This window comes from Benincasa hispida, chromosome 4 (genome assembly GCF_027475165.1).
Source record: "Benincasa hispida cultivar pf3 chromosome 4, pf3_genome.v1.1, whole genome shotgun sequence".
In the NCBI taxonomy this organism is placed as follows: Eukaryota; Viridiplantae; Streptophyta; class Magnoliopsida; order Cucurbitales; family Cucurbitaceae; genus Benincasa; species Benincasa hispida.
This window is the reverse complement of record NC_143481.1, coordinates 35850333-35876377: the sequence shown is the minus strand read 5'-3', so window position 1 is coordinate 35876377 and position 26045 is coordinate 35850333. Positions and strand designations below refer to the sequence as shown.

At 31.2% G+C, this 26045-nt stretch overlaps 1 protein-coding gene across 1 annotated transcript; it reads right to left on the bottom strand.

The window, feature by feature from the left end:
• Nucleotides 1-22307: 22307 nt before the first annotated feature.
• LOC120076790 (cyclin-D4-1-like) lies at nt 22308-25403 on the bottom strand. Its single transcript, XM_039030706.2, has 6 exons — nt 24319-25403; nt 23867-23953; nt 23688-23786; nt 23389-23590; nt 23115-23239; nt 22308-22962 (listed from the first exon to the last, which is right to left on the bottom strand). The coding sequence occupies exons 1-6, from the start codon at nt 24637-24639 to the stop codon at nt 22717-22719; spliced, it is 1080 nt and encodes a 359-aa protein (XP_038886634.1). The 5' UTR covers nt 24640-25403; the 3' UTR covers nt 22308-22716.
• Between the last annotated feature and the right edge of the window lie 642 nt (nt 25404-26045).

The following is a 26045-nucleotide window of genomic DNA, read 5'->3' as shown; positions in this document are numbered from 1 at the left end:
TTACTTCCCAAATGTAGAATGGAGAGAAGGAAAATTAACTACTCTAAAATGTTATAGCTTTGAGGGATTGCAAGGAGCACAACTAACTCAAAGAAAAATCTCAACTCACCTAGTCGAGGCCAAGGCAAAGCCATTGGGCATTGGCCTAATTTCCTCTCTTCTTTAGGGCTTAAATTTATCTTCGATTGAGTTTAGGGGTTTACATTCATATCCAATTTATGTTCGATTGATATTGAGACTATTTTGTCTCGATTTTCATTCAAATTTTATTTTTCATTTTGTTAATAACAAAATGTATACTTTTCGACTTTTCGATTTTTAAGTGGCTTCTAATCACATTTAGTCCATACCATATACATTGTTTTAATTATATGTTGGGTCTATATTTTCGACTGTGATTTTCAGTTTCGAATATATATTCAAATTTAATTTTGGACGACATGAAAATGTAATTCAAAAGAAAATTAAAAGGTGCACATTGCAACTTAATGAAACTGTTAAAAGATTTTTTTTATTTATTTTATTTTTTTTAAATGGAAGTTTCAGAAAAGGAATATAAAAAGAGAATAGGAATGATTTAATTATGTTACTATTTTTCACCAATGAACTTTATGATATTGATTTGAAAGTTTTTCACTTTTACTTTTATTGGAAGACATAATTTTCGAAATTAGTTCCGTGGGCTCGAGACGGCACGACTAAGTCCCATTTGATTTGAAGTCGAAAAAAGAAAAAAAAAAATAATAATAATTCCCATCATCAAACACGTGCGTATGGCATGCTCATGATTTTCCCGGTAATATGCAAATATGATTTGGAGGCAAAGCCACAACCACAAATGGATAAATATAATTTTATTTTACCACTTTTCTTTTCTTTTCTTTTCTTTTCTTTTTCTTTTTCTTTTTTTTTTTTTTGCTCTCACCCACTCCACTGAGGTAGATAATTGTTATTACTTAATAATAAAGGTATTTTATTATTATTTAAATAAAAAAAATTCGGAATGCATTAATTTAAATTTTAATATAAGATCTGCTTTCGTGGGAAACCACAATTTGTTTTTTTGGATTAGTTACTCTCCAAAACCAAACCTGAAACAACATCATTGAAAATTTGGTATCACCTCGAACTTCCTTACTTTGCACGAAACCACGATCCTTATTTTGGGCATGCAACTTTTAGGAAATTAATTAATATTTCAATTTTCAACTAGTTACATTTCAAAATAAATCATTGGATATATTAATTGATAACTTCATATTTAGTTGGATATTTATGTATTTCGACTCTATTTCATTTTTTTTCGTATTTTTAAAATGTTTATTTTTGTCCCTATATTTCTTTTAAGGACCGTTTTAGTTAATTGGTTTTCATTTTTATCTCATTTCTTCTATGAAAATTTTAGCACGTCACTTTATTCACTAAATTTCTTAAAAGTTAACCATAAGTTATATTCTAGAGTTTCCATTGTATATAAAATTTATATTAAAGAAGGAAAAAACTAGTCCATTTTAAAAAAAGTCAAGTACAGGTGAACTAAAGTCAAGTCAAAGTATATAAATTAAGATATTTAGGGCAAGAAGTTATTGTTGAAAACGACAGGACCCTCAGAACGACGAACGGTAAATCGTCAAGACACGACGGTTAAGCAAAGAGCAAAATCTGCCAAATAGAAACTCGTTATAGGCTGAGTCGCGGAGCTCGCTCTCTTTAAGACGTTTCGCGGCTCTGCCCAAGTGTGCAAGCATGTCTGAAAATTTCCACATTGTCACAAGGATAAAACAACCAGAAAAAACCTAATCGAAAATGCACCGTCGCCGATCGGAACACACGCCCTTTATAAACTCACTGCTCGGAAAACTAAAAATGGAAGATGAGAGGAAAAATGAAATGTGAATAATGAATTGTGATTGAACTATTGAAGGTCACACCTTTTATAGGCCTTCAGTGTTGAACCATATGGGAACTTCGTCAAATGGAGCGAACCTACTGAATCCACATTGGTCTATCTCTCATTCTCTCCAAAACATGAGTACCCCTTCAGGCCCAAACCCAAAACTCAATATTGGAGTACATAAGGGAGGCTTTCAACATCAAATTTTCCAATGTAGGATTCTCCAACCAAAATGTTGGTTCCCTCTTCTTTTGAAAGTTAAATTTTCACCCTTGTAGTTGGGTTATATAAAATAAGTCAAAATAGTAGCTAATAGTTATTGAGTTCATTTTTTTTTATTAGGCTTGTAAAGCCTAGCCTTAACTGGATAACTTCATATGTGAAAATACCTAATATTAGGCTTCTTTCATGTCTACAACTTATAAGGAGTTTTAGCTACTGCTTTACTAGGTACTCTATTAAGGGTATATGCTACAATTTTTAATGCCTCACCTCAAAAAGATTATGATAAAGAAGAATGATAATCATAATTCTTACCATATCCTTAAGTGTTCTATTTCATCTTTCTACTACACTATTCATGCTGGATTTGCTTGACATAGTGTACTTAGGGACAATTCCATACTCTTTTAGGTATTTGGCAAAGGGTCATGAACGTTGCTCAACCGATCCATCATATTTACCGTAGTATTCACCACCACGATCAAATTTAACAACCTTAATTTTTCTTCCTAAGTTGAAGTTCAATTTTAGCTTTAAAAGACTTGAAAATGTCCAAAAATTGAGACTTCTCATGAATTAAATATAGATAGTCATATATTGAATAATCTTCTATGAATGTAATAAAATATTGTTGTCCATTCCAAGAAGTCGTAGGGAATGGGCCACAGATGTCTGTATGTATTAGTTCTAAGACGTTCAAGCATCTGCTGGCACCTAATTTTCTTATGTTTGTCTGTTTTTCCTTAATACATTCCACGCAAACATCAAAGTTACTTAAATCAAGAAAATCAATAATTTCATTTGATACAAGTATCTGAATTTTTTGTTTAGAGATGAGACCTAAACGCTTGTGCCATAACATAATGGAATTCTCATTTAATTTACGCTTTCTATCATATGAATTAGATAACATGATCTTGTCAAATAAAGCAAAAGAATCAATCATATATAGACTACCAATTAAAGAGTACGTACCAATAAGCTTGAAATCTTAAAAAAAAATAATAACTTTATTATTTCCAAAATAACAAAAAAACCAAATTTGTCCAAACTGGAATTAAAAACTAAATTTCATCTAAATGATGGTATAACAAAAGTCTCATTCAAATCCAAATAACAACCGGTTTTTAAATGTAATCTAGAATTCCCAATAGCTTCAACTAAAATTGCTTTGCCATTGCCCACATAGACAAATCTTTCAGCATCACTTGGCGGCCAGCTCCGCAAGCAACCCTGCATTGATATACTTATGTGAGTATTTACACCAGAATCTACTCATCAGGTATCCGTTGATACAAAAGCTAAATTAACCTCAAAACAAACCAAAGTAAGAAGTTTACCCTTGTTTACATGCCACTTGGCGTACTTGGGACAATTTTTTTGAAATGACCTTTATTTTTGCAAAAAAAAAAAAAAAAAAAAAAAAAAAGGATTTTTAGTAGCCCGTTTCTTGCTTTTATTCTGCTGAGATGTCTTGAGCACTTTCTGTCATTTCTCTCTTAATCCTATATTTTTCTATCTTCTTCTTGCACACATTGTGAGATAAGCTCATTAATACTTCATTTATCCTTATGAGTATTATAGTTTATCTTAAACTTAGTGAATTGTGTAGAAAGAGAGATAAGTACCAGACGTACGAGAGAGATAAGTACCAGACGTATGAGTAAATTCTCATTTATCTCAATATCAATTGTCTTTAGTTTACTTGCAAGATTGGACATTTTCATAATGTACTCCCTTATGATCCCATTGCCCTTATACCTCATGGAAGTTAAAGAAGTCAAAAGACTACTTATTTTCCCTTTTTCACGTTTTTCAATTTAAGCAATGAACTTATTGACATTTTCATTTTTCGTGATAGAGCCCCCAAAAGACTCCAGAATGAAGTGTCTGATGATCATCAGATACATGTGATTTGACCGTTCCCACTTTTCTATATTAGCTATATTCGACTGTTCCTCAGTAGAAGTAGGTTTATTGGTCCTTAATGTAAAGTCTAAATCTATACACCCGAGAAGTATCTCTGGGCCTTCTTTCCAAATCTTGAAGTTCGATCCATTCAACTTAGGGATTGAACTCAAATTTTCATATATTTGACTAAGACCAACTGAAACAATAAACCACAAAACATATACTCACAATTAAAAAATAACAAAATAATTTCATATATGTGGTGGACCCCTTTTAACAAGATACCTAACACAACATTGATTTATAGTCTTTAGGCGAAAACACTAACTGTAAATGGTACTCTGAATGCAGTAATCAAAGTACTGACAATAAACGCTGCCAAAAAATAACTTTTCTTTTGATCGACTATTTTTCACACGAGCAATCCTTATAATTGTCACATACTCATTACCACATGCATACCCACAATTTGGCCAAATAATTGGTCAATAGTAATCCACATAAACTCGTGGATATGCCTATCTTATATTTTTATAATTAAGTTAATCTAGATAACAAATGCTAATTTGGTAACATATTATCTTAAACAATTCAATTCAAAATATAAGACACAACAATATATATTATTATTGTACAAAAATAATAGAAGAATAACACATAATTGCATACACCATATAGTCTTTACCAAAATTTCATCCAATAATTGCATACACATAATATAATTAAAGCAACATAAATATGTGAATATCACTGAATATTGTCAATCAAATTTATATTTATATTTACCACATTATCAATCGAATTTGAATTTAAATTTACAAGATGATCAATCAAACTTGAAATTCCACAACATGAATAATCAAATTAAAACTTAAATTCACAATATGATTGATCAAATTTAAACCTAAATTCACAATATGACTAATAAAATTTAAACTTAAGTTCACAAATGATTAATCAAATTTAAGCTTAAATGCACAAAATCATCCATCAAAGTTTAAATTTAAAATTACAAAACTATCAATCAATTCGTAATTATACAATAATTACCTACAAGATTGGTTAATTTCGATTGTTCCATTATAGAAATATACAAGATCTTCAATAAAATTTAACCTTAAAACCCACTTAAATTCACAGAATTCATCAAATTAAAACGAACTCAAATTCACAGCCGACAAGCTCTTTTGATTGAAAATTCATCGCCGGAAAACCATGATTACCACAATCGGTGAGTTTTGATCAAAACCATTGCCGACGGTCTCTTTGATACGAATCAACCCAACAAAAAAAAAATTGTGGCCTAAGGTTTTCATGTGTGCCACTATGCCGTTTTTTTTTTCCTTCTAAATCTTTAATCAATTTTTAAAGAAATCAAAATTGAATCAAATCCCAAAAGGAAATAAACATAAACTAACGATTCAACATGAAATTCATGCTCTTATACTACTAGTTAGCATAATTACTTTAGATCTATATTGAATAGATAAATCATAGTATCATTCATGCAAAATTGTCCAGAATATGTACGTATCTGATTCCATTGACAAATTGATGATGACTCTAAAATAACTATTGTCTTCCTCAACTAAATCTCCGAATGCCTTAGTGGAATCTCTCTCTATATGAGATTTAAGAAAGACTGAGTGTTTATCGTTGTGGTATACTGAGGGATCATAACCCTAAGTTCTTTATATACTAGTTTAGTCAAGGTTTCCATTAAATCATAATTAACTAGAAATGAGTTTCTACCCATCAAGTCTATACTCAATTAGAAATCTAGGACCTTAATTATTTAGATCACATAATGAGGTCAAATCTAAAAATAACTCAATATGATAAAACATTAATCCACATACATCATACTTTAATTATACGTATTATTATTTAAAATACGTATGTATTCAAAAATCTACTTTTATTTTTAGAATTTGAATATGAATTCAAGTTTATTTATTTATTTTTTAAAAAAATGAAACCATATACCAAAATTAGAATGTAACAACATAAATTTAAAAATCCTAAAAAGATCCTAATGGGCATTTAAATATTTTGAGTTAAAAAAAAAAACATTATCCCTATTAAGACACCTCTTTTATGTATATCGAATTATTTTTAAAAGTTTGGTGGGAAAGAAAAACAAAAATTTGTAAACCATTCCAAAAAACAGTAATGTTAAAAGGATAGAAGGGAGGGGTTACTTTTTTTTTTTTATTTTTTTTTATTTTTTTTCCTTTTATGTTTTTTTGGAATTAAGGGGTTACTTTTTAATTGATTTTCAAACACAATTATTAGGCATTTGACATTAGGTTTAGATGGAAGCACGGTCTTAATCATGCCGACCCGAGATACTCGGATTGAAACACCCAACATATTAATATTATTATTATTTTTTAATATTAACCATAAACTAATTAAACTAAAAAATAAATAACTCAAAAAGAATTCCATTAACCAATACCACTTAACACTCAAAGTCAACCCTCAACAGTTATACTCCCCACTTTTTTACCACTGCTTTAAACCGTTGAGATTCCACCTTCCAAATTCACATTTTAATACAACTAATTAAACTAAATTACACACTCATTTTAATATAACAAATTAACCAATTTATATAACATACCTCCCCTCTACAAACAATTAAATTAAGTTATTAACCATGGCTTAAGGGGATAACAAGCCACTAAAGTCTATAATTTTTAATTTTTATGATTTTCTGTGTACAAATCAATACAATATTGCAATGTATAAACATATACTTTTGATTCATCCCTAAATTTTCATGAAAGTAACAATTTAGTCCTTAAACTTTGAATTGTAATGATTTAGTCTCTTTATTTTCAATTTTGTAACGATTTTGTCCCTGAATTTTAGTATGTAACAATTTAGTCCTTGTTGTACATTTAAATTTACAACAATTTAGTCCCTTACGTAAACAAATTTATCAAAATTAGATGTCAACTTTTATTATTTATGATGTAACTTTGTATTTTATAAAAATATTAGTTTCTAATTAGTTTATTGGTCTATTTATGCAATAAATCTCATTAACTCGGGGGACTGAATTATTATAGATTTTAAAGTACAATAACTAAATTGTTACTTAGTAAAGTTTAAGGATTAAATTATTACAAACTTTAAAATTCAGGGACTAAATCGTTACAAATTAAAGTTCAGAGATTAAATTATTACTTTTATGAAAGTTTAGAGAATGAAGGTGATTTTTAACCTAAATTATTTATTCGTCACTTGAATGTGTTGAATCTAAAATTGGAAAGAATTTTATTTTCAATAAGATAAAATTTGAACCTCCTGTCTTGATTTTCTAATTTAAAATTGTGTCATGGTTAAAAAAAAAAAAAAGAGAGAGTTCGTATACTCAAAATAAATAAAAAAATTCATTAAATAAATATACATATCCAGGGGTAATTAATTGGGAAGCAAGTATTCCGTATAACCACATTAGAACCATTTTTATAAATACCGATTGTCTTTAGTGTTTTATTTTGTGGGATTAGAGTGATTATAAGATGGATTTTAACATCAGTTAAACGTCAACTAAATATGGTTTTTGAATGATACTTATTAACTAATTGGTTTACACAAATATTTTGCAAGCTATGTTCTTCGTCGTTGTCATCATTATTATTTAACATGTATGATAGAAATAAGAATAAAAAAGAAGGAGAGATACTCTGTTTTTTTTTTTTATTAAAAAAAAAAAAAGAATTCTGCTACGTGACATTTGATCTTGTTCAATTTAGTTTCGTATCGTTATTAGATACATTTCATAAGAATTTTTGGTTAATTTTAAAGATTATATTAAAAATTTCAATCATTCAAATACAAATGTAATATTAATAAACCTAGGTATTAAAAATAGTAAGTTTTGTTATGGGTGGAATAAGAATGTTTGAATATGACCAAATATATAATAATAAAAAGTTGGGGGGTTTTAACTAAAAGATAAAATACTTGAGAGGGAAGAAGAAAATAAAAAAGAGAGTAATAATTGATAATAAAGAGTTTGAAAGAAAGAAGCATTAGTGATAATGAAATGAAGTGCGTGAGGTTTTTGAATGGAAGCAAAAAGTAAAAGCAAAAGTAAGAGTGAAAGAGAGGTTATTAATTAGGCAAAACCAGCGTTAAAAACAATAATTAAGAAAAAAAAAAAGGTTCAACTTTTGTCCACATGAAAAAGAAACATTTAACTTTAACATCAGCATTATCCACCTGTAACAGTACGGTCATTATAAGATAAAAAAGTAAAATTTATAGATATATATATATATCAAAGTTAAATTACTAATTTTTCCTTTAAATTTGTTTATATTTTGTTTTTTCTTTAACATGAGATTCGAGATCTTAAAACTTAACCGTCTTGAAAGGTATGTACATCACTTGTGGGTTAGTATTAATACTTTATTTGAGTTTGAAAAAAAAAATGAAATTAAGAATTTAAACAATAGTTTTGAGGATAACGAATAAGAGAAATAAAAGAGCGTTATTATTATTATTTATAAGGTTGCTAATGCAATTTGTCACAATTTTTAAGAACTTGTAGGACGAAAATGAAAAACATTTTTTTAACTTCTTTTTCTTTTAATGTTAAGATACTAACGCAACTTATAAAAGTTTAATGATATTTTTTAAAATTAATAACTAATAATTTTATCAGTATTTTTGTAAACTTTTTTTAAAATTTTTTTTAGAGTAGTATTGAATTTTTTAAAACTTCAGAAATATTTTCAAAACGTAATATCCACTTTCATCCAAACTAAAGGAAGAACACTTTTTTAACTTCTTTTTAAAATTTAAGGTTACTATTCAAAGAGTTATTTTTAAATACAGAAAAATTATAAATATAAAAAAAATTCACTATCTATTATAGATAGATTGCGATAAATTACTATTTGTATCTATCTGATAGACACAAATAGTAGTCTATCAATGTCTATTGTAGATAGTACGTGATATTTGCTATTATTCCGCTAGCTTTATCATTTAAAATAATTTTTTCTATTAAAATTTTTAAAATTTGATATTTTTGAAATAAAATACAAAGTTAAGTTAAGAAGTGAAGGTTATTTTCTATAAATTTAGTCAACAAAATAATAATAAAGGGTAAAAGTAAAACACAACAAAATCCGATTCCCACGTAAAAATTATGAGCGCGTGCAAACGCATCCGTACATGGGTGGGGATTAGGGAAGCAAAAAGATATTAGATAAATAAATAAACAAATAAAAAGAAGTTGTGGGACCCACCTAAAAGCTAATTAATGGTGAAATTAAGGCTTTCAATTGTGAGATCATCATCCTGATAATTTGAAACATGAAATCGACCTTTTATTATTATTATTATTATTATTATTATTATTTAATTTTCTATTTATTGATTTTAAATCATTCACACTCAGCTCATGGCTGGATCGAGCTAATTAAAAATTGACCTTTCACCACCCATACTTTTTTTTTCCTCCCTTATTTGTATCTCTAAAAACATATTTTCCATATTTATTTGTAATATAAAGAAGTTATTTGCATAAGATTTTGTTTTTCCAGATGATGCTATTTTTTAAAGTTGTAGACATTATTATTTATGATAGAGCTATCGTAATTAGAGTAATAAATTCCATAAGTTATTCTTACTATGAGTCATGTATTAATTAGATACATTTATGTGTATACATAGCTTAGTATAGAAAGTATATATATAGTACTATAAAAATAAATATTAGTTGTTATGGAAAATATTGGAAGAGTTGTCTCATCAGAATGGACTCGATAAAAATACGAAACAATCTAAGAAGAGTGAGCAAAGTTATTGGGTCGCTCTAGCTAATTGGCCTACCTCGGGTTCTACTCCAGCCAACTTTCGTCTAGGGCCTATTTTCGGTGCGTAAGCCCCTTATTTGGAACTTCCAATGCAGTCTGATCCAACACTCAAAAGTTCTATTAAAAAGGATGAAAGAAACCCTAGGGTTACCCCAATTTATATAGAGTATGATAGTTCAATATCAAGTAAGTTTATATTATTCCCTAAAAATTTGATTTGACCTATATACACCACGTCGATGTGTGATTCATTATTTCGCCGGTGACCTCTTTCCAAAATATAAATTTATAATCGGTGACATACTAAAGTCATGTGAGTTCTTTTTGCTATACCAATAATTATATGTTTTTTCAATTGTGGAATAAATAAAGAGACAAAGGTAAACCTCTGTCTGATGTTAGGGCCCAAAAATTTAAATGTAGAAAACACCAATTAGGGAATAAAGACTAAAAAACAGAATAAACAACATAAACTTTTGATTTCGGAGGGGAAAAAAGAAAATCAAAGAATTATAAAGAAAACAACGAGGTCAACAGGTTTCAAGGCATGAAAGTCAACGTGAAAGTAGGCGAGACACCATTTCGATCAAGAAGAGAAACTAGCCGTAATATCTCCATAGACAATATCAATAAGTGATCAAGTTGAACAAGACCTTGAGCCATAAATGCAAAGATTTTTATCTTTCTAAATGTGGTAAATAATTGTGGATCAAGCCATTGGCCTAACTCGACAATACCTCTATTTACTTATGTTATCACATACCATCTCTAATTACCCTACTCAATTTTAGACAAGTTGTGACGATAATATATGCTAATTGTGCAATGAAATCTATTGTCAAGAATTTTTCCTATCGTCAAACTTAATTTCTTTTATTTTTATCCTCTCAATTAGATTGCTCTTGAATTTCAATTAGGATTAATACATTGTTCAATATCTACCATCAACAGTCACGCCACATGTTGCAAATCTTCTTTTGTGTGTACACATATACCTTTTCAGGCTTCATTATTGTTGCTTCTTGATAGATATATATTTTTTAATTTTATTTTATTATTATTATTATTATTATTTTTTTTTTTAAAATCAACCTAGGTTACTTGAAGGAACTTTGTTTTTATTTGCGTATGTGCTCTGAATCTAAGTTGAAAATTTGTTTCTTACAAGAATAAATAACCATACACATAGGGTCTATCTATAGCTAGCAATCCCAATTCACATAATTAATTTAGAGTGCAATTGTTTGAGAGAGATCTAAAATAAAAATGTAAATATATAATATTAAACAACACACATTGTAATAACTAAAAATGCATAAATGATTTAATGAGATCATCATATTATTCTTAATAATCGTCTGATATAAACTTGAAAATCCATTTGCTCCTAATAACTACCAAACACTAAACTGAAATAATTTTAAAATTTTCTTCTAGTGCATCCAACAATGCAAAAGCAAAACTATTAACCACATTGCAGTAATCTTTCTTAAAAAGCTTTATTTACTCCTCATTTTTAATATGCTTTCTACATTTCAAAATTACAATATTACTTAGATTTAAAATACAACTTATGTTTAATTAATGTAAAAGTAGACCAATAATTTATATGAAAGAATCCAATATGTCTACTGGAGTGCTAAAACTCCATCTTCAAAATTGGTGCACTTGAGAGTTGAGACTAAGTTCATGTGAACCAAATTACATGAAATTTTATTTTGAACTAAACATTATATACGTATATATATGTATATGTATGTACGTATTTGTAATTTTCAACTTGAAGAATGATGCTATAATGGTTTATTATATTTTCTCCTTCATATATTTGACTAAATAGTTTATTGCATTATAATCAATAATGCATTTTTTTTTAAAAAAAAATAAAAAAATAAAAACATGGAACTGAAACCCCATAAAAAAAAAGGAGTTAAGGGGGAATAGAACGGGCCGGAAGCCCACGAGTGGAAGGGTAAAAGAGTAATTTGGAGATTGATTAATTAATTGAATAAATTAGTGGGGGGGTTCAGGTAGAAAAATAATAAGTTAAAGGGTGAAAATTTTAAGGTGTCCCGTTAGAAGGGAAATTAATAAAGAAGTGGGAAGAAAATCTTGGTGTTTCCGACCACCAAATCTTTACCACAGTGTTCACAAAAAATATTTTAAAAATAAATAAAATAAATAAAAGGCAATTCAAAAGTCACTCACGCGGCTGGCGACTTTTTCAATCGACATGCCGTCTTATCTCAGACGCCATTTCTCTCTCTTCTTAACCCCCACGCCGTCGGATCACATCACAAAGCAAATCAACGGCCATCACGCTTCTCCGACATATCTTACAAATAATAATAATATTAATATTAAGACAAAATTACCCTTTTAGCCTCCGAACCTTGGATAATACGTGTGTTTTGGTTACTTAAGTTTCAACACGTACCATTTTAGTTGAAAGTATTTGAAAATAGTTTTGAATGTTGAATGTAGTAATTTGTTATTTTTAAATTAGAAAATTAATAGACATTTAAACCTTCAATTATATGTGGTTTTAAACAATTTTAAAAATGAAAAAAAAAAAAAAGAAACACAATTCATAAAACAATTAAACGTAAATGGATAATTCAGAGATGGGCATAAGAGTTTTGAAAGTATAGTAAAGGGAGAGAGAAGATGGAATATGGAGAGGTGGCAGAAAGGGATTGGGGGAAGGGTGGAATATGGGAAGTAGTAGAATATATTAAAAAAGACAAAAAAAAGAAAAGAAAAGAAAGAGTTGGAAGTGTTATGGAGAGCGAATCGGCGTTGGGATGTAGTAGGCAGAGAGTTGGAGTCGGAGTCGTAGGCGCATGCATTGCAGCACGCTTAGGCTCGGACTTCCATACAATAACAAAACAAACTCATTTTTTTCTTCTTCTTTTTTTTTTTCCTTTTGGTCAAACTATAATTTAATGCGGAGAGAGTGCACGCGAGGGGGACTGTGCACCCTAATTTTTTTTTTTTATTAGTATAAAAAAAATTAAAATTAAAATTAAAAATGGTGGCAGTGATGACTGACGTGTCTAATCTCATGTTTTAATTTCTTCATTTTTCTTAAATAAAAATCGAAAATGAAAGGGGGAGGAAGTGGGGACCACAAAGCAGCGCCCATTGCGGAAGAGTAGCTAGCCGCCAGTGGGAGGGCGTGCTTTCTGCCTTATTTTTTTATTTTTATTTTTTTTATTTTATTTTTTATTAATTTAACTGCACTCCACCCTATTTTTTCCTTTTTTTCATTTTTCAAATTTATACTAATTTTACTTTCTAATTTCAAAAACATTAAACTCAGAAATACTCAATCTCCTCTCAGCTTAGATTTTTAGTTTTATTTTCTTCAAACTATTGTGGGTTTTCCATATAATATTATGGTTATAGTGTGAAGCATTATTTCTTATTGCTAATATAGATAAGATTAATTTTTTATTTCTAATTTTAAATTGTACATTTGTAGTAAAAATAAACAATTGTTAATATTTACTATTATTTGTTTTCAATCGTAATATTATGACGATTATTGTTTCAGTAATTAATATTATTTACTTCATTAGTGTATGTAACGACCCCCCGGTAAATGGTAAAAATAAAACTTTAAAGGATAAAAATTGAATCCTCACACTTATACAAGTGTTAAAATCAATTTTTATCCTTTAGAGTCCAATAGCTACAATTATCTTAAATTTGAAAGTCTAATTTTAATACTTGGATAAGTTAGTGAACCTAATTTTTACAATTAAAAGTTTGATGCTGTAATTACCACCATACTTAAAGAGTAGTTTTTGCAATTCACCAAATTTTAAAAAAAAAAATCTCCCGTCAACCAATTGTACTAAAGAATTGACATGATACCTAATTATATTTATATATATACTTACCACGTAAATGTGAATATAAACCCAATATAAGCTGAAGCTTGGGAGTGAAGAAGGATCAATGTTAACTATCCCAATTAATCTGATGTTTTTATTTATGTAAAAGTTTTACATAATGACATATTTTTTAAAAGATGTATTCGTTAATTTACTTATATTAGTATTTTTTGTAGTTCAATTGGGGTGGGGGATTCAAACCACGAACTTCTTAATTTCTAACCTATTCGGATGCCAATGAATTATGCTCGGTTTGGCTACTTATATTAGCAATTTGAAGAATAAAAAACTCAATTTTTTCATTCATAAATAATTTTACAGAATTTCTTAAAAGGAATGGTTTCTTAACGAGTCCGAAAGGGTTGAGCTATTATACCTTGGATTAGGTCCACGCTCCAACTACCTTACCATATTGCATTTAATGGGCCAACTTCAAGAGTAGAACCAGTCTAGTAAAGCCCAAGACCATTTCATGTGGGCCTATAAGAAGCCCATGCAACATCAGTACCCAACAACCGGTCCAACTCTGATGTTGCATGGGCTTCTTATAGGCCCACATGAAATGGTCTTGGGCTTTACTAGACTGGTTCTACTCTTGAAACCGGTCCAACTCAACTCAAGCTTCAAATTTTGTCAAAGTTTTTGCCCATGTAACCATCACTTGAGAAGTAATCGGATTGCAGTCATACTCATAGCCTTTTTCTCAATCCTCGTGGAAAGGAATTTCAACTCAGAATTGCTTTTGGGTTGGATTTTTTTCCCCCTGATTTAGTTATTTAGGAAAGAAAAGAAAATCATATTATTGTTATAAGGTTAAGGAAAATTATTTTAAATTACAATCTGCTTAAAATATTTTCAAATAATAGTAAAATATCAAAGTTTATTTATGATAGTCCGTGAAAGAACACGATAGACGACTATCTATGTTTATCATAACACAAATAGACATATATAGTAATCTATCGCGATCTATCAAAGTCTTTCGTAGACAGACGGTGAAATTTCGTAGATAGAATGTGAAATTTTGCTATGTTCGTAAATATTGTGGTTTATTTTCTTATATTTGAAAACAACCTAATGTTAAATTATATAGTTAGTCTTAATAGCGTGGAGTTTGTTTCTTTTGATCCATAAACTTTCAAAATTATACATTTGAATCCCTAAATTCTAAGATATGTATTAGCTATGTGTATGTCGCGGCTCTGCCAGGAGTATGAGTCTTGATCGTGGTGGACTAACTCACAAACAAAAAGAAAGATGCAAATTTTTTGCAACGAGACATATATGTTTTAAACTTGTGAATCTACCCGATACAAAATTAAAAGTTTAAGTATACATAAAATTTAAAGGTTAGAAATTTACTAGATACTTTTGAACGGTAGATACAAAACTCAAAATTTATCAACTAAACTTGTAATTTAACATTATTTTAACGTTGAAGTTGTCATTATATTATATTATTTGTTGGTATAGAGGAGTAAATGATTTAGAAGAATGTAAACCAGCTTCATTAAATATTAAATTCTAAAAAGTTATCCACCATCACTTTAATTCATTCATGGTAAGGCTTCTATTGTTCATAACGGTCATTATTGATCATAAGGACAACAAATAGAAAATAAGAAATGTGTGAAGTGAAAATTATGGGAAGTTAATTTGTGTTTAATTAATTTACCTGTGGGGTGTGAAACATCTGAGTAAGGATGTGATGTCAATAAATGAGTAACAGAAAATGACAGTGAATCACCAACTCAGTAAAAATCTCTGTATTGCCATACAAAGAGAACGTAGTCGTCCATATTATTCTTCTTCTCTATCACAGCACGTGAACCTCATTTATTAACATTCATTTTCTTCTAAATCTACCTTACAAAAAGGTTTTTGAGTTTCAAGACAGTCCATTGTAGAAGACCACCAAATATTTATTGTTCTTCTTTATAGAAGAAAAAAAAAAGAAAAAAAAAAGAAAAGAAAAACTACACTTTTATTTTCTGGAGATTTGACCAAGATTGCTTTTAGTTCCTGAGTTTTCGAACACAATGTTTTATAAGATTTGAGAACTCACCTTTTGCTCTTTTTTTTTTTTTAAGTTTCAGAACGTTACACATTTAGTTATTAAATTTTGAGTTTGATTTTAATTTAGTCCCTAAGTTTCAAAATGCAATGCAACAATTTTATCTTTGACATTTGAATTTTGTTTCAATTTGATTTCTATGTCTCGAGATTTACACTTTTAACCTCAATTTTTCACTGAAACTCAATTTCCATCTATTGGAGTTAATTTATGTTAATAAATTAAAAATTATTAAAATAATTATAATTAATTAAGTTTCACTATTTTTATCAATTTTAAAATTCCACTTATAGTTATTTTTAATTAAGTAATAGAAATTAACATCAATGATTAAAAGTAAGTAAACAAAATTTCTAAATCCACCATGACTATTGGCACAAGATGAACATTCACCATATATGTTCACGCTAGAGTCTAGACATTGTTACAAGATTTTGTTTTAAATACAAAATTAAGATTTATTTTCAAAGAATTTTATTCGATCTAGCTATTTGAAAAATGCACTTATACGACCATATGTTTCCATCGTTTTCGAGACTATTTGTGGCATAGAGTTAGTTATAAGTTATAACAATCTGTGATTGTGAGTTATAATAATCAATAGAGGTAAATAATCTGTGTTTTGAATGCAAACTATTTTAGTTTGGGTTCGGATAATTTGCATTTGAGGTGCAAACTATTCTATTCTAAATTTAGAAAGTTTGTGTTTAGGATATAAACTATTTTAGTATAAGTTTAGAAAGTTTGTGTTTAGAGTTTAGATTATTTTGGGCTCCTATGTTGGAATTGCTGATTTGTTTAACATGAGTATGTACGTATTGAAATATGGTTTAGGATTGTTTTCAACTTTTTTTTTTTGAATTATTATTATAAAAGCACGATTACCATAAATATTATATTCCATAAATAAAAATAAAAATATTTACTCCAATTTTTCAAAAGATAATTACTTTAAACGACCAAATTGCTAGAAATAATTTAAAATGTAGCATAATGTCATTATCTATCAGTAATAGACAGCGATAGGCACTGATAGACATCTATAGTGTTTATCAAATATAGATATCAATTAGTGATAGACACTTATCAACATTTATCATTGTCTACCATTGTCCATCACTGATAGACAATGACATTTTGATATATTTGTATATAAGTTGGTACATTTTCCTACATTTGAAAAACAACCATTTTAAAAATATGTTAGATTTTACGTTATATTATTATCTATACATCTGATAAATCGAATAATTTAGAGCTCGTGGCCTAATTTTTCCAAACACACTTTCTTTACGACACCAAACAACGTGAGCAACTATTTTCGGGGAATATAGACATGAGGGGAACTCCATCGAATCCATAATACCTCTATATGATAGGTTATCATGAGTGGGGAGGGCATAGATGCAAACTCGCCAGATGAATATCTTGATCTCAATTGGAGTTGTTAAAGCCGAAAGAGTCTTCCACATCACATCAGAATTATTACTTATAAAATAAAGATGTCGAAGATGTAAACCTCAAAACTCTTCCCTAAGATCTTTCAAGTCAGGTTGCTTGTGAAGTTGGCTTGAGGTACTTAAGAGAACTAGGTTTGGAGTATATAGTTGCCTTGGACAGAATGGAAGAAGGAAGACTTGTGTTGGTTAAGGTGAGCCTTGGCTTGAAGAAGTGAAGGATAGGTAAGGGAATTGTTGGGAAGATGTCACATACAAAGAGAGTTAGCGTGGGAATTGAATTGCTAAGTATTGCAAAAGAGAACAACCTTGCATTGGGAGTATGCATAAAGGAAAGAAAGGTAGCCACGCTGGGAAGAATAGCTTGGTAGGCCATGCATGGAAAGAATGAATAAGGGAATCGCATGGGAAGGTTGGTCGAGCTAGGTGATGGCATGGGGAAGCCTTGCATTGGAGACAAGGTGTGGTGGGGACTATTGGCAATGCGTGGAAGACAAGGGAAAAAAGGCTTTAGCTTTGTGTTGAAGGCTAGAAAGGAGGAAGACAGATATTGAGAAGCCTTGCTTGGAGGTTAGCAAGACGAGAAAGGCATGGCCTTTCCATGCGTTGGAAAAGGGTTGCTAGGTGTAGAGTTGAGCTTGTCATGCGTTGAGAGGTAGGGCTAAGAGAGGTTAGTAGGTTGAAGACTTATTCTTGCATGTAAGATGAGGTGGCCAAAGGAAAAGCTAGTCAAGTGTGAAGGAAATGCCAAGTAGATGCTTAAGTGTCAAGTTATTAGGCAAAGGAGGCATGCAAGAAGGACTATAAATAAAGGATTGTGAGAATGAAGTCGATTTTGGCCATTCTATTCGTGCAAAAGGAGAAAGCTATGGTGTTTGGTGAATTCCGAGCTTCCCAGAGGAATTTAGAGCTCCAATTTTGAGGTAACATAGTTTAAAAGATATGTAAGAAGTTCATAGAAAGAAGTTTCAGGTTTCAATAGATGAACTTTAAGTTATATGTTTTGAAAGTTGAATATGAAAATTAGGTGTTGAAGAAGCAAGCAGTTGGCTGAAGGTTGAAAGAAGGAAGCGGTTGGAACTTTTGGCTCATGAAAAAAAGGAGTTTCTTCAGCCAAGTTAAAATTCTATGAGTGTAGAAAGAAATCTTGGATTTCTAGAAAGGAATTTGGCCGACGGGATGCTCAAAAGTGAAGGATACTTTAGAAAGGTTTGAGTTTTGAAGCAACCGAACTAGGCTGAGGAGTTTAGTGCACTTCAAGCTCTTGAGGAGAATTTAGAAGCCCATATTTGGAGGTAAGCTTCTTAAGATGTTATTTAACAAGATTCATGAAGGAAGTTTTGTTTAATTTGAGCTGAAATTAAAGCTACAAAGTTATGAAAAATGAAGGAAAGCAGAAAGTGTTAAAAAAGGAGTTGTTAGCTGGATTTTCAGAAGAAGGCAAGGGGTTGTCGGTCAGGAGGTTGAAAAGGCCTACGTTGTCATTGGGGCTAAGTTCAGCATAGGCACCCAAGTTTCATGCAGTGATCATGCCCACACCCACACACTACGCATGCAAGGTGGTAATCACCGCACGCCTATCGCCTGTTGCATTGGTGTACACCAGCGCCAGACGTCCCAGCCTCACGCACATGCCTGTGCAGGGAGTGTCGTGCACCCATCTGATCACCAATGTACAAAGGCCAGTGTCCATGACCTGTGTGCTGATGTGACCAACTTTCCATGCGTTCAATGCATCTCATGCACCCAACTAAGTTATGCGGCCAAACAACACATGCGATGAAAATAGTTGTCTTGGCTTAAGGAAAGGCCGTTTGGGTGAACAAGAAGTTAAGGCTTAATAAGGTTCAAAGGGGAAAGCTAGTTAAGCGTGAGTGACTCTTACTTTTAAAAGTATTTCAATAAGTATATCTATGATATGCACAAAATAAAGTATGCCTATGATATACCAATGTTATGTCATGATTTTCTAAATGAGTTCAGAGCTTGATTTAGATAAACTTGTTTTATCTATGATTTATAAAAGGTTTAATCTATGTGATGAGTTTCAATGAGGTTAAGATAAAGCTATATTTTACCAAGAAAGTTATGCTATGCATTGATCTCCAAAATGCTAATGTTATGTCATGATTTCCAAAAGAGTCCAAGTTATGCTATGCAAAAAGGAATATGTCATTCGTTGAGTTCCAAAAGGCATATGTATGCTATAATTTTCAAAGTGTTAATGCTATGTTATGATTTACCAAAAGATTTACAAGGTGCCATGTTTTCTAAAGAAGTTTATGCCATATTATGTTGAAGGAATTGAATTCCACAGTAGAAGCATTTGAGTGAGAACGTCTTTGCATTCTGAAATTCGATTTTTACATAAACAAATTCAGTATACTAAAATCGAATATAAACATGTAATATAGCATGCTTTACGGAAAAAAGTTATAACCATTCTTACTTTTGTAGATTCCCAAGCTTCACGAACAATCCTCTCGAAGTTTCAATGAACGACTCCTCCAATGAGTTTGATCATGAACGATTTCTTGAACAATCACGAATACTACCACGAGAGTAACATCGTTATTTTCTAGGATTCCAATGGAGGGATAGGTGGTATCCAACTATTGGGAGAGGGAGAGAAGAAAAAAGGGTTTTGGAGAGTAGAGAGAATTCTTTTTGTGGCTTAGGAAAAAATATGCACAATAACACTTGTGTGTTGTGTATTGTCAGTCTCTGTGTCTCCCAACGGGTCATCGGGAGATCTTTATATAGAGAAGAGCAAAGCACTTTTCCTAATCATTTTCCTATTTTTCTTTTCCACAATTAATTAATCAAATAACACTTATTTAATTAATTAACCCAATTAATTAAATAACACTAATTTAATTAATTAGCACAATTAAATAATACTTATTTAATTTAATTTGTATATTAATTAAATAACTATTTATACATTAAATTTAATTTAATGTATATATATTTAATTATCATAAACATCGTATATATGTGTGTAACACCTCTCTATTAATTAATTCTTTGTGAATATAATTCACTTGAATTAATTAAGTGAATCTTATTCAAATATTACTTTCTAATTTAATTTGAATTATACATCATATCTATAATCAATTATATATTAATCACATTAACATATGGTTTCCTCAAATTAATTTGAACAATTCAAATCATCCCTCTTAAATATCTTTTAGTGAGCTAACAAGGGGACCTAGTGAACCTGCAAATCAGAAGTTTCAACGATATGAGATTAATTGGCTAAACTTATTAACCAAGTTAATCAATATTCATTAACTGTGGGTACACTCTATTAAAAACCCACAACTGCACTTTTCTCACTATAGATATATTTCTGTGTTCACGGATATAGACCAACAATAGCAAGTTAGTCCTTCAAGAGTGTTTGTAACTCTAATTGGGTCAAATTACTATTTTACCCTTGGGTTACCTCTGACTCCTCAAGTCCCGAAGATACCACTTAAGGGAACACTCATCTACTTACCCTTAAGACAGGATGGAACCTCATGGCACGTTGGCTTCCCCTGCTTTTCCCTTCCATTCTAATTTCTCTATTCATCTCCATTGATATCCCCCAAAGGTCAATTGTTGGAAGCTCAATGTGGATGTGGCGTAATATCGCCGGGAGGACTTAGTTGGATTGTTTGCAACCAAAAAGGCCAGGTGCTTTTGAGTGGATACAAATTTATCCAGAGGAAAGGCGTTATTAATGTGTTGGAAGCTCTAGTCATCTTGGAGAGTCTTCAAGAAATCTATTAGGAATGGAGATGATCTAACTCTTAGAGGTTGATTTTGATTCGTTGGGGGTTATCAACCTCATCAATGGGGCGGATTTCTCCTTGTTTGATACTCATGTTCTTGTAAAGGATATTATTTTTGTAGACAAATTTGTTAATACCTTGAGTTTTCGCCATGTTTCCCAAGAGATTAACAAAGTTGCTAATTCCTTTGCGACTTTAGCATCCTCTCATGCCTTTTTCTAGATAGTATTATCTCCATCATTCTTGATTAGTAGATTTATTTGTAGTTTCTCTCGTTGTTATTGTTATATGTATATAGGACTATTTTAAAATGTAGAAAACTGCTAAAAAATATTATAAAGTATAGGAAAAATTCATTATCTATCAATAATAGATAAAGTAGACACTGATAGACATCTATCAGTATCTATCACTATCACTATCATTAATAGATGTCTATCAATATTTATCATTATCTATCACTGATATATTTCTCCTCTATGTACTCTCATTTTGTTCCTCTCCAAACTCTCATGTTCCTCCCTTTCCCTCCCCCGCTTAAGTTTGAAAAACAGCCGCTAACCCTATCTTCCTCCAAAGACATCTTCTCGCTCTAATGTGTTTAGCATTGCCTTATCACTATCTTTCTTCCTCCAATGACGGCAAACATGGTGTTATTTTCCCTCAGTGATTCACATAGAGGCACAATTGACCAACAACAAACGTAACAATCAACAAAACACAATATCCAACAACGTGCAACATTTTTTCATACATGTAGCGCTCAACGAACCCACATGCAGAGAGCAAAAAGGTGAGTGAGAACACGAGGAAAAAAATGTAAGATAAATTTAAAAAATACAAAAAAAAAAAAGAAAAAAGAAAGAATAATAATAAAGAACTTTTTATTTTTAAACAAATCGGTCAAATTTTATCTAAACACAGATTTAGATCATGATGCAAAATCTCCAACCTCACAATACATACAAATCAAGTCACATATTTGTTTATTCTAGGTAAGATGATCATGCAATTGTTAAACAAAAGCAAAGAAATTGAAAAATTGAATTCTCGAAAATATTCTTCCCCTATCCTTGTTTTATTTATTTATTTATTTTATTATTAAATGAATGGGCTTTTACCATATATAAGCAAAGAGGCAAAACCCAGTCATAGTAGACAAATGGTCAAACAAAGGGCTGCAGACTCTCTGCCCCATAGTGAGTTTTAAAAAACACTGTTTAAATGACTCAACAGAAGATATATTAAACAATTCCAAAATTTATATGAAATTAGACAAATTTTTTCCACTTTTTTTTTCCTTTTTGCCCCACTATTTCTTTGGGCATCCTTTTGTTTTTTTTTTTTTCTCTTTTCATTTTTTGGTCTCAACCAATAAAAATTGACACCTAGAAAGAAAGTGTATCTCAAAATTAAACACTTCCCAATTCCCACACCCAAATTCCTCCTCTTCCTCCTCTTTCATCACAGAAAGAAACAGATTGGGGACTTTGCTTCTGCATTCCTCTTCTTCTACTCCTTTTCTGTGTTTTTAAAATTATCCTTTCAATAACTGACGTTTTTTTCCCTAAAAAAACCTCATCAAAAATTTACTTTAGGATTGGAAGATCACACCTCCCATCACCCCTTTTTTCCTATAGCTCCACTTCGCAGGGTCTGTTCAGTCTCCTCCTCTTTGTAGCCTCTGGGCTGTTATGATGAGAAGAGTTTGCACATGATCCAACTGCTGTATCATTGCTTTTATAGCTTAAACATGTCACGTCCAACACCCCACTCGGGCTCCGGGGCTCCGTTATCAACACTCTCGAGTCCTTCACCGTCCCACCCTCACAGATTAAGAACATGTCATTGATTAATTTAAGACACTTCAGAACTCTTTCCTGCACAAAGATGCAAGTAAATGTATGTATCAGATGATGATGATGATGATACACAAACAATCAAATTGAATCATAATAACAGCAATGGGTTTGAGGTTTAATTTTGAGTCTATTTTTTTGTGGGTTGTTGGGCAACTTATTATCTACATTACCATTTGGAGTTGCTGAATGAGAAGAGGAATTGCTCTCTCAGGGTCCACTGATTGAGCTTCCCCAGATACTGATATTGCCACAGCTGCTGCAATTTCAGAAGGTTTGAATTCCAAGAAGTCAATCCCTGCATTCATTTCCCAACCACCCAAAATGAGATCAATCAACACCATTTCAAAATCTCCACACAACGATGTATCGTACCACAGAGACGTAATGAAGAAATTTTATGACTGTTAAACCTACACTAATGCTAGTGTAAGAAAGGGAGAAGACCTTGTATTATGTTCAACAGTAGATGAATGGATCGGGTGATCAACATTTTGATAGAGAGTTCGTCCTCGATAATCTTGCGGAGGTAATGATCAATAAATGAGAAGGGTGTAACTGCTTGCATTCTCCATCCCAATGTTGTCAAGACTAAAAGCTCCATTCTTTCAATGGTTCTTGCTTCAAACACAAATTTTGATCCACCCACCTGAGATTGAACTTAAATCATTATTAGGGAAATGCTATCTCAAACAAAAACTCCACAAGCATTTCCGAGCAACATGGTATTGAAATGATCTTCAAACCTGTAAATCCAAAGAGAGGGGGACTTCAGTCTCCTCCAATTTGGCTGCAAGGGACAAACATGCCACAGCAAGCAACTGCATTGTCCATGCTTTGCCTTTCTGCAAATGGCAGAAGAACAATTAGACATCATGTCGAATGGAACGACGAATTACGGAAAACGGAGGGCAATCGTACTTACGGGTAGATCGTAAGCGGAGAGGAATCGATCCAAGTAGTTTACGGCTAAGTATGTACAGAGAGATCCAAAACTGAAATGAGCACTTACCTGTTCAACCAAGAAAAAGAAGAAATGGGTTTGGACATTAAACTTTGATCAAAGAAGAACAGAACATGATAAACACTTTAAACAATCACTGAGAGAGAAGAGGATGCAATTAAAGTATCTCAGACTCACTTTGCGATCAGAACTTCAAGTAAAGGAAAAAGAAAAACCTTAAACAATCAGAAAAACTTACAGAAAGAAAAGAATCAAAACTTTAATAACACTAATAATAATCAGCCAAAATCAGAACAAGCTTTTCGAGTCAAGCATTTCTTAGCCAAAATATTAGAACAATCATGAATCGAGACCATTCATAAGGCAAAATCAAGGCGATCGAAACCAAGATTCAAATATAATGAAACACCCACCTTTTGAATCCAATCGACGGCCTCTTTTCTTGCTCCAACATCCAACTCGCCGTTCTGCAACTTCATGAAGTACCCATCAACAGGCAAGTGATGGGTTTCCTTTTCAACCATTTCAATCAAACATTCATCGCTCATAAACGGCAACCCATCGTCACCGCCGCCGCCGCGGTGAGGGTTCCGGTTCCAACGAGTTCTAAGATAATAAGGAGCCATCACAAACTCCTCAACTACTGTTTCATCATCATCATCGTTATTGTCGAAAATGCAATTCTCTTCAGCACATAAAAGGTTAGAAACAGCAAGGTCAAAACTAGGAGCCATTGCTAAAAAAATCCCTTTTCCCCTTTTCTCTTCCCCTCTCTCTGTTCCAAAACAGAGGCCAGAAGCCGCCTGATTATATAAAATTGAAGAGATTTTCAGATGATGATGATGATTGTGTTGATTGTGAAGAATAATAAGAAGAAGATGGGTTTTTTTGTTTATCTATTTTTTTAACAAAGAATTGGATTTGAAGGCAATAAGAACAAAAAAGTTATTGTGTAACAGAGAGCAGAGAAGCAGATAGAGGGCCTTGTTGTTGTTGTTCTTGGTTTAAGTTATTTCTTCTTTTTTTACACTGTAATCTGTTTGTTTCTTCCCCTCCACCTCCGTTTCTGCAAGTTGGGGCCTGAAAAGACTGGGAAAAGAGAAGGGAGCTTATGAAGGAGGTGAAAAAGGCGAGGCTTTTTAGGTTAAAGTGGGGAAGAGGGAGAGAGAAAGAAGATGAAGAAGGGACATATAAGGAATCAGAAGAAGGGGAAAACGAAAGTGATAGAAAAGAAATGGAGTGGGTGTGTGTGTCTCTCTCTCTCACTCGGTAATACTACTACGCTACAGGCTGGATTTAGAGAAGGGCAATTCCAAGATTTTGTTCTGTGTATTGTGAGAGACACATATACAGAAGAAGGCAGGTTAGAGAAGCCATTGGTCCCTTCTCTGACATTCGCAATTAACCCACCCAACCCAACTCCCCCTTCCCTTTTCTTTTTTCTAATTAATATAAAAAATGGTTCAACAAATCTGGTGGTTCGTAATAACGGTTACATAAATCTCTTCTTTTACTAATCATCTTTACATATACATTCAAAATACTATTACAATTTTTCTTATACATCTAACAATGAGGAGCTTTTCAGTTACATTTGTGATCGTCTCATCTAATAACTAAATTTCCACTTCAATACTAAGATACTGCCGGTTTTACACGTTGATAGTTTCTTAAAAACGTATCTCGTTGTCTCTTTCCATCGTGTCTAAAGAAAACTTAACAGATATTTAAAGAAATTATGACACGTTTAAATTTAAGTCTCAATGTTGTAAGCTCGGATTATTGATTTGGATGTTACCAAAACATTAATTCAATCGAATATGATATAATACCATCCTTTCGTATCCCACCGCTAATAGAAAATAAAATTAAAGTACAAATTTAGGTTAAAGATCTATGAAATGTCTCTACAACTTATAATAGAGTAATATGAAACGGATAATTTAGGCTCCATTTGACAACTAGTTATTTCTTAATTTTTAGTTTTTGAAAAAGGTGTTTGTTTTATTATAATTCCTTGCAATGATTTTCATACATCATAAGAAAATATTCGAATATGTGATCAATTTTTTAAAAAATAAAAACTATATTTTAGTTTTCAAACATTTGTACAATATAAATATAAAAAAGGAAATTGGCT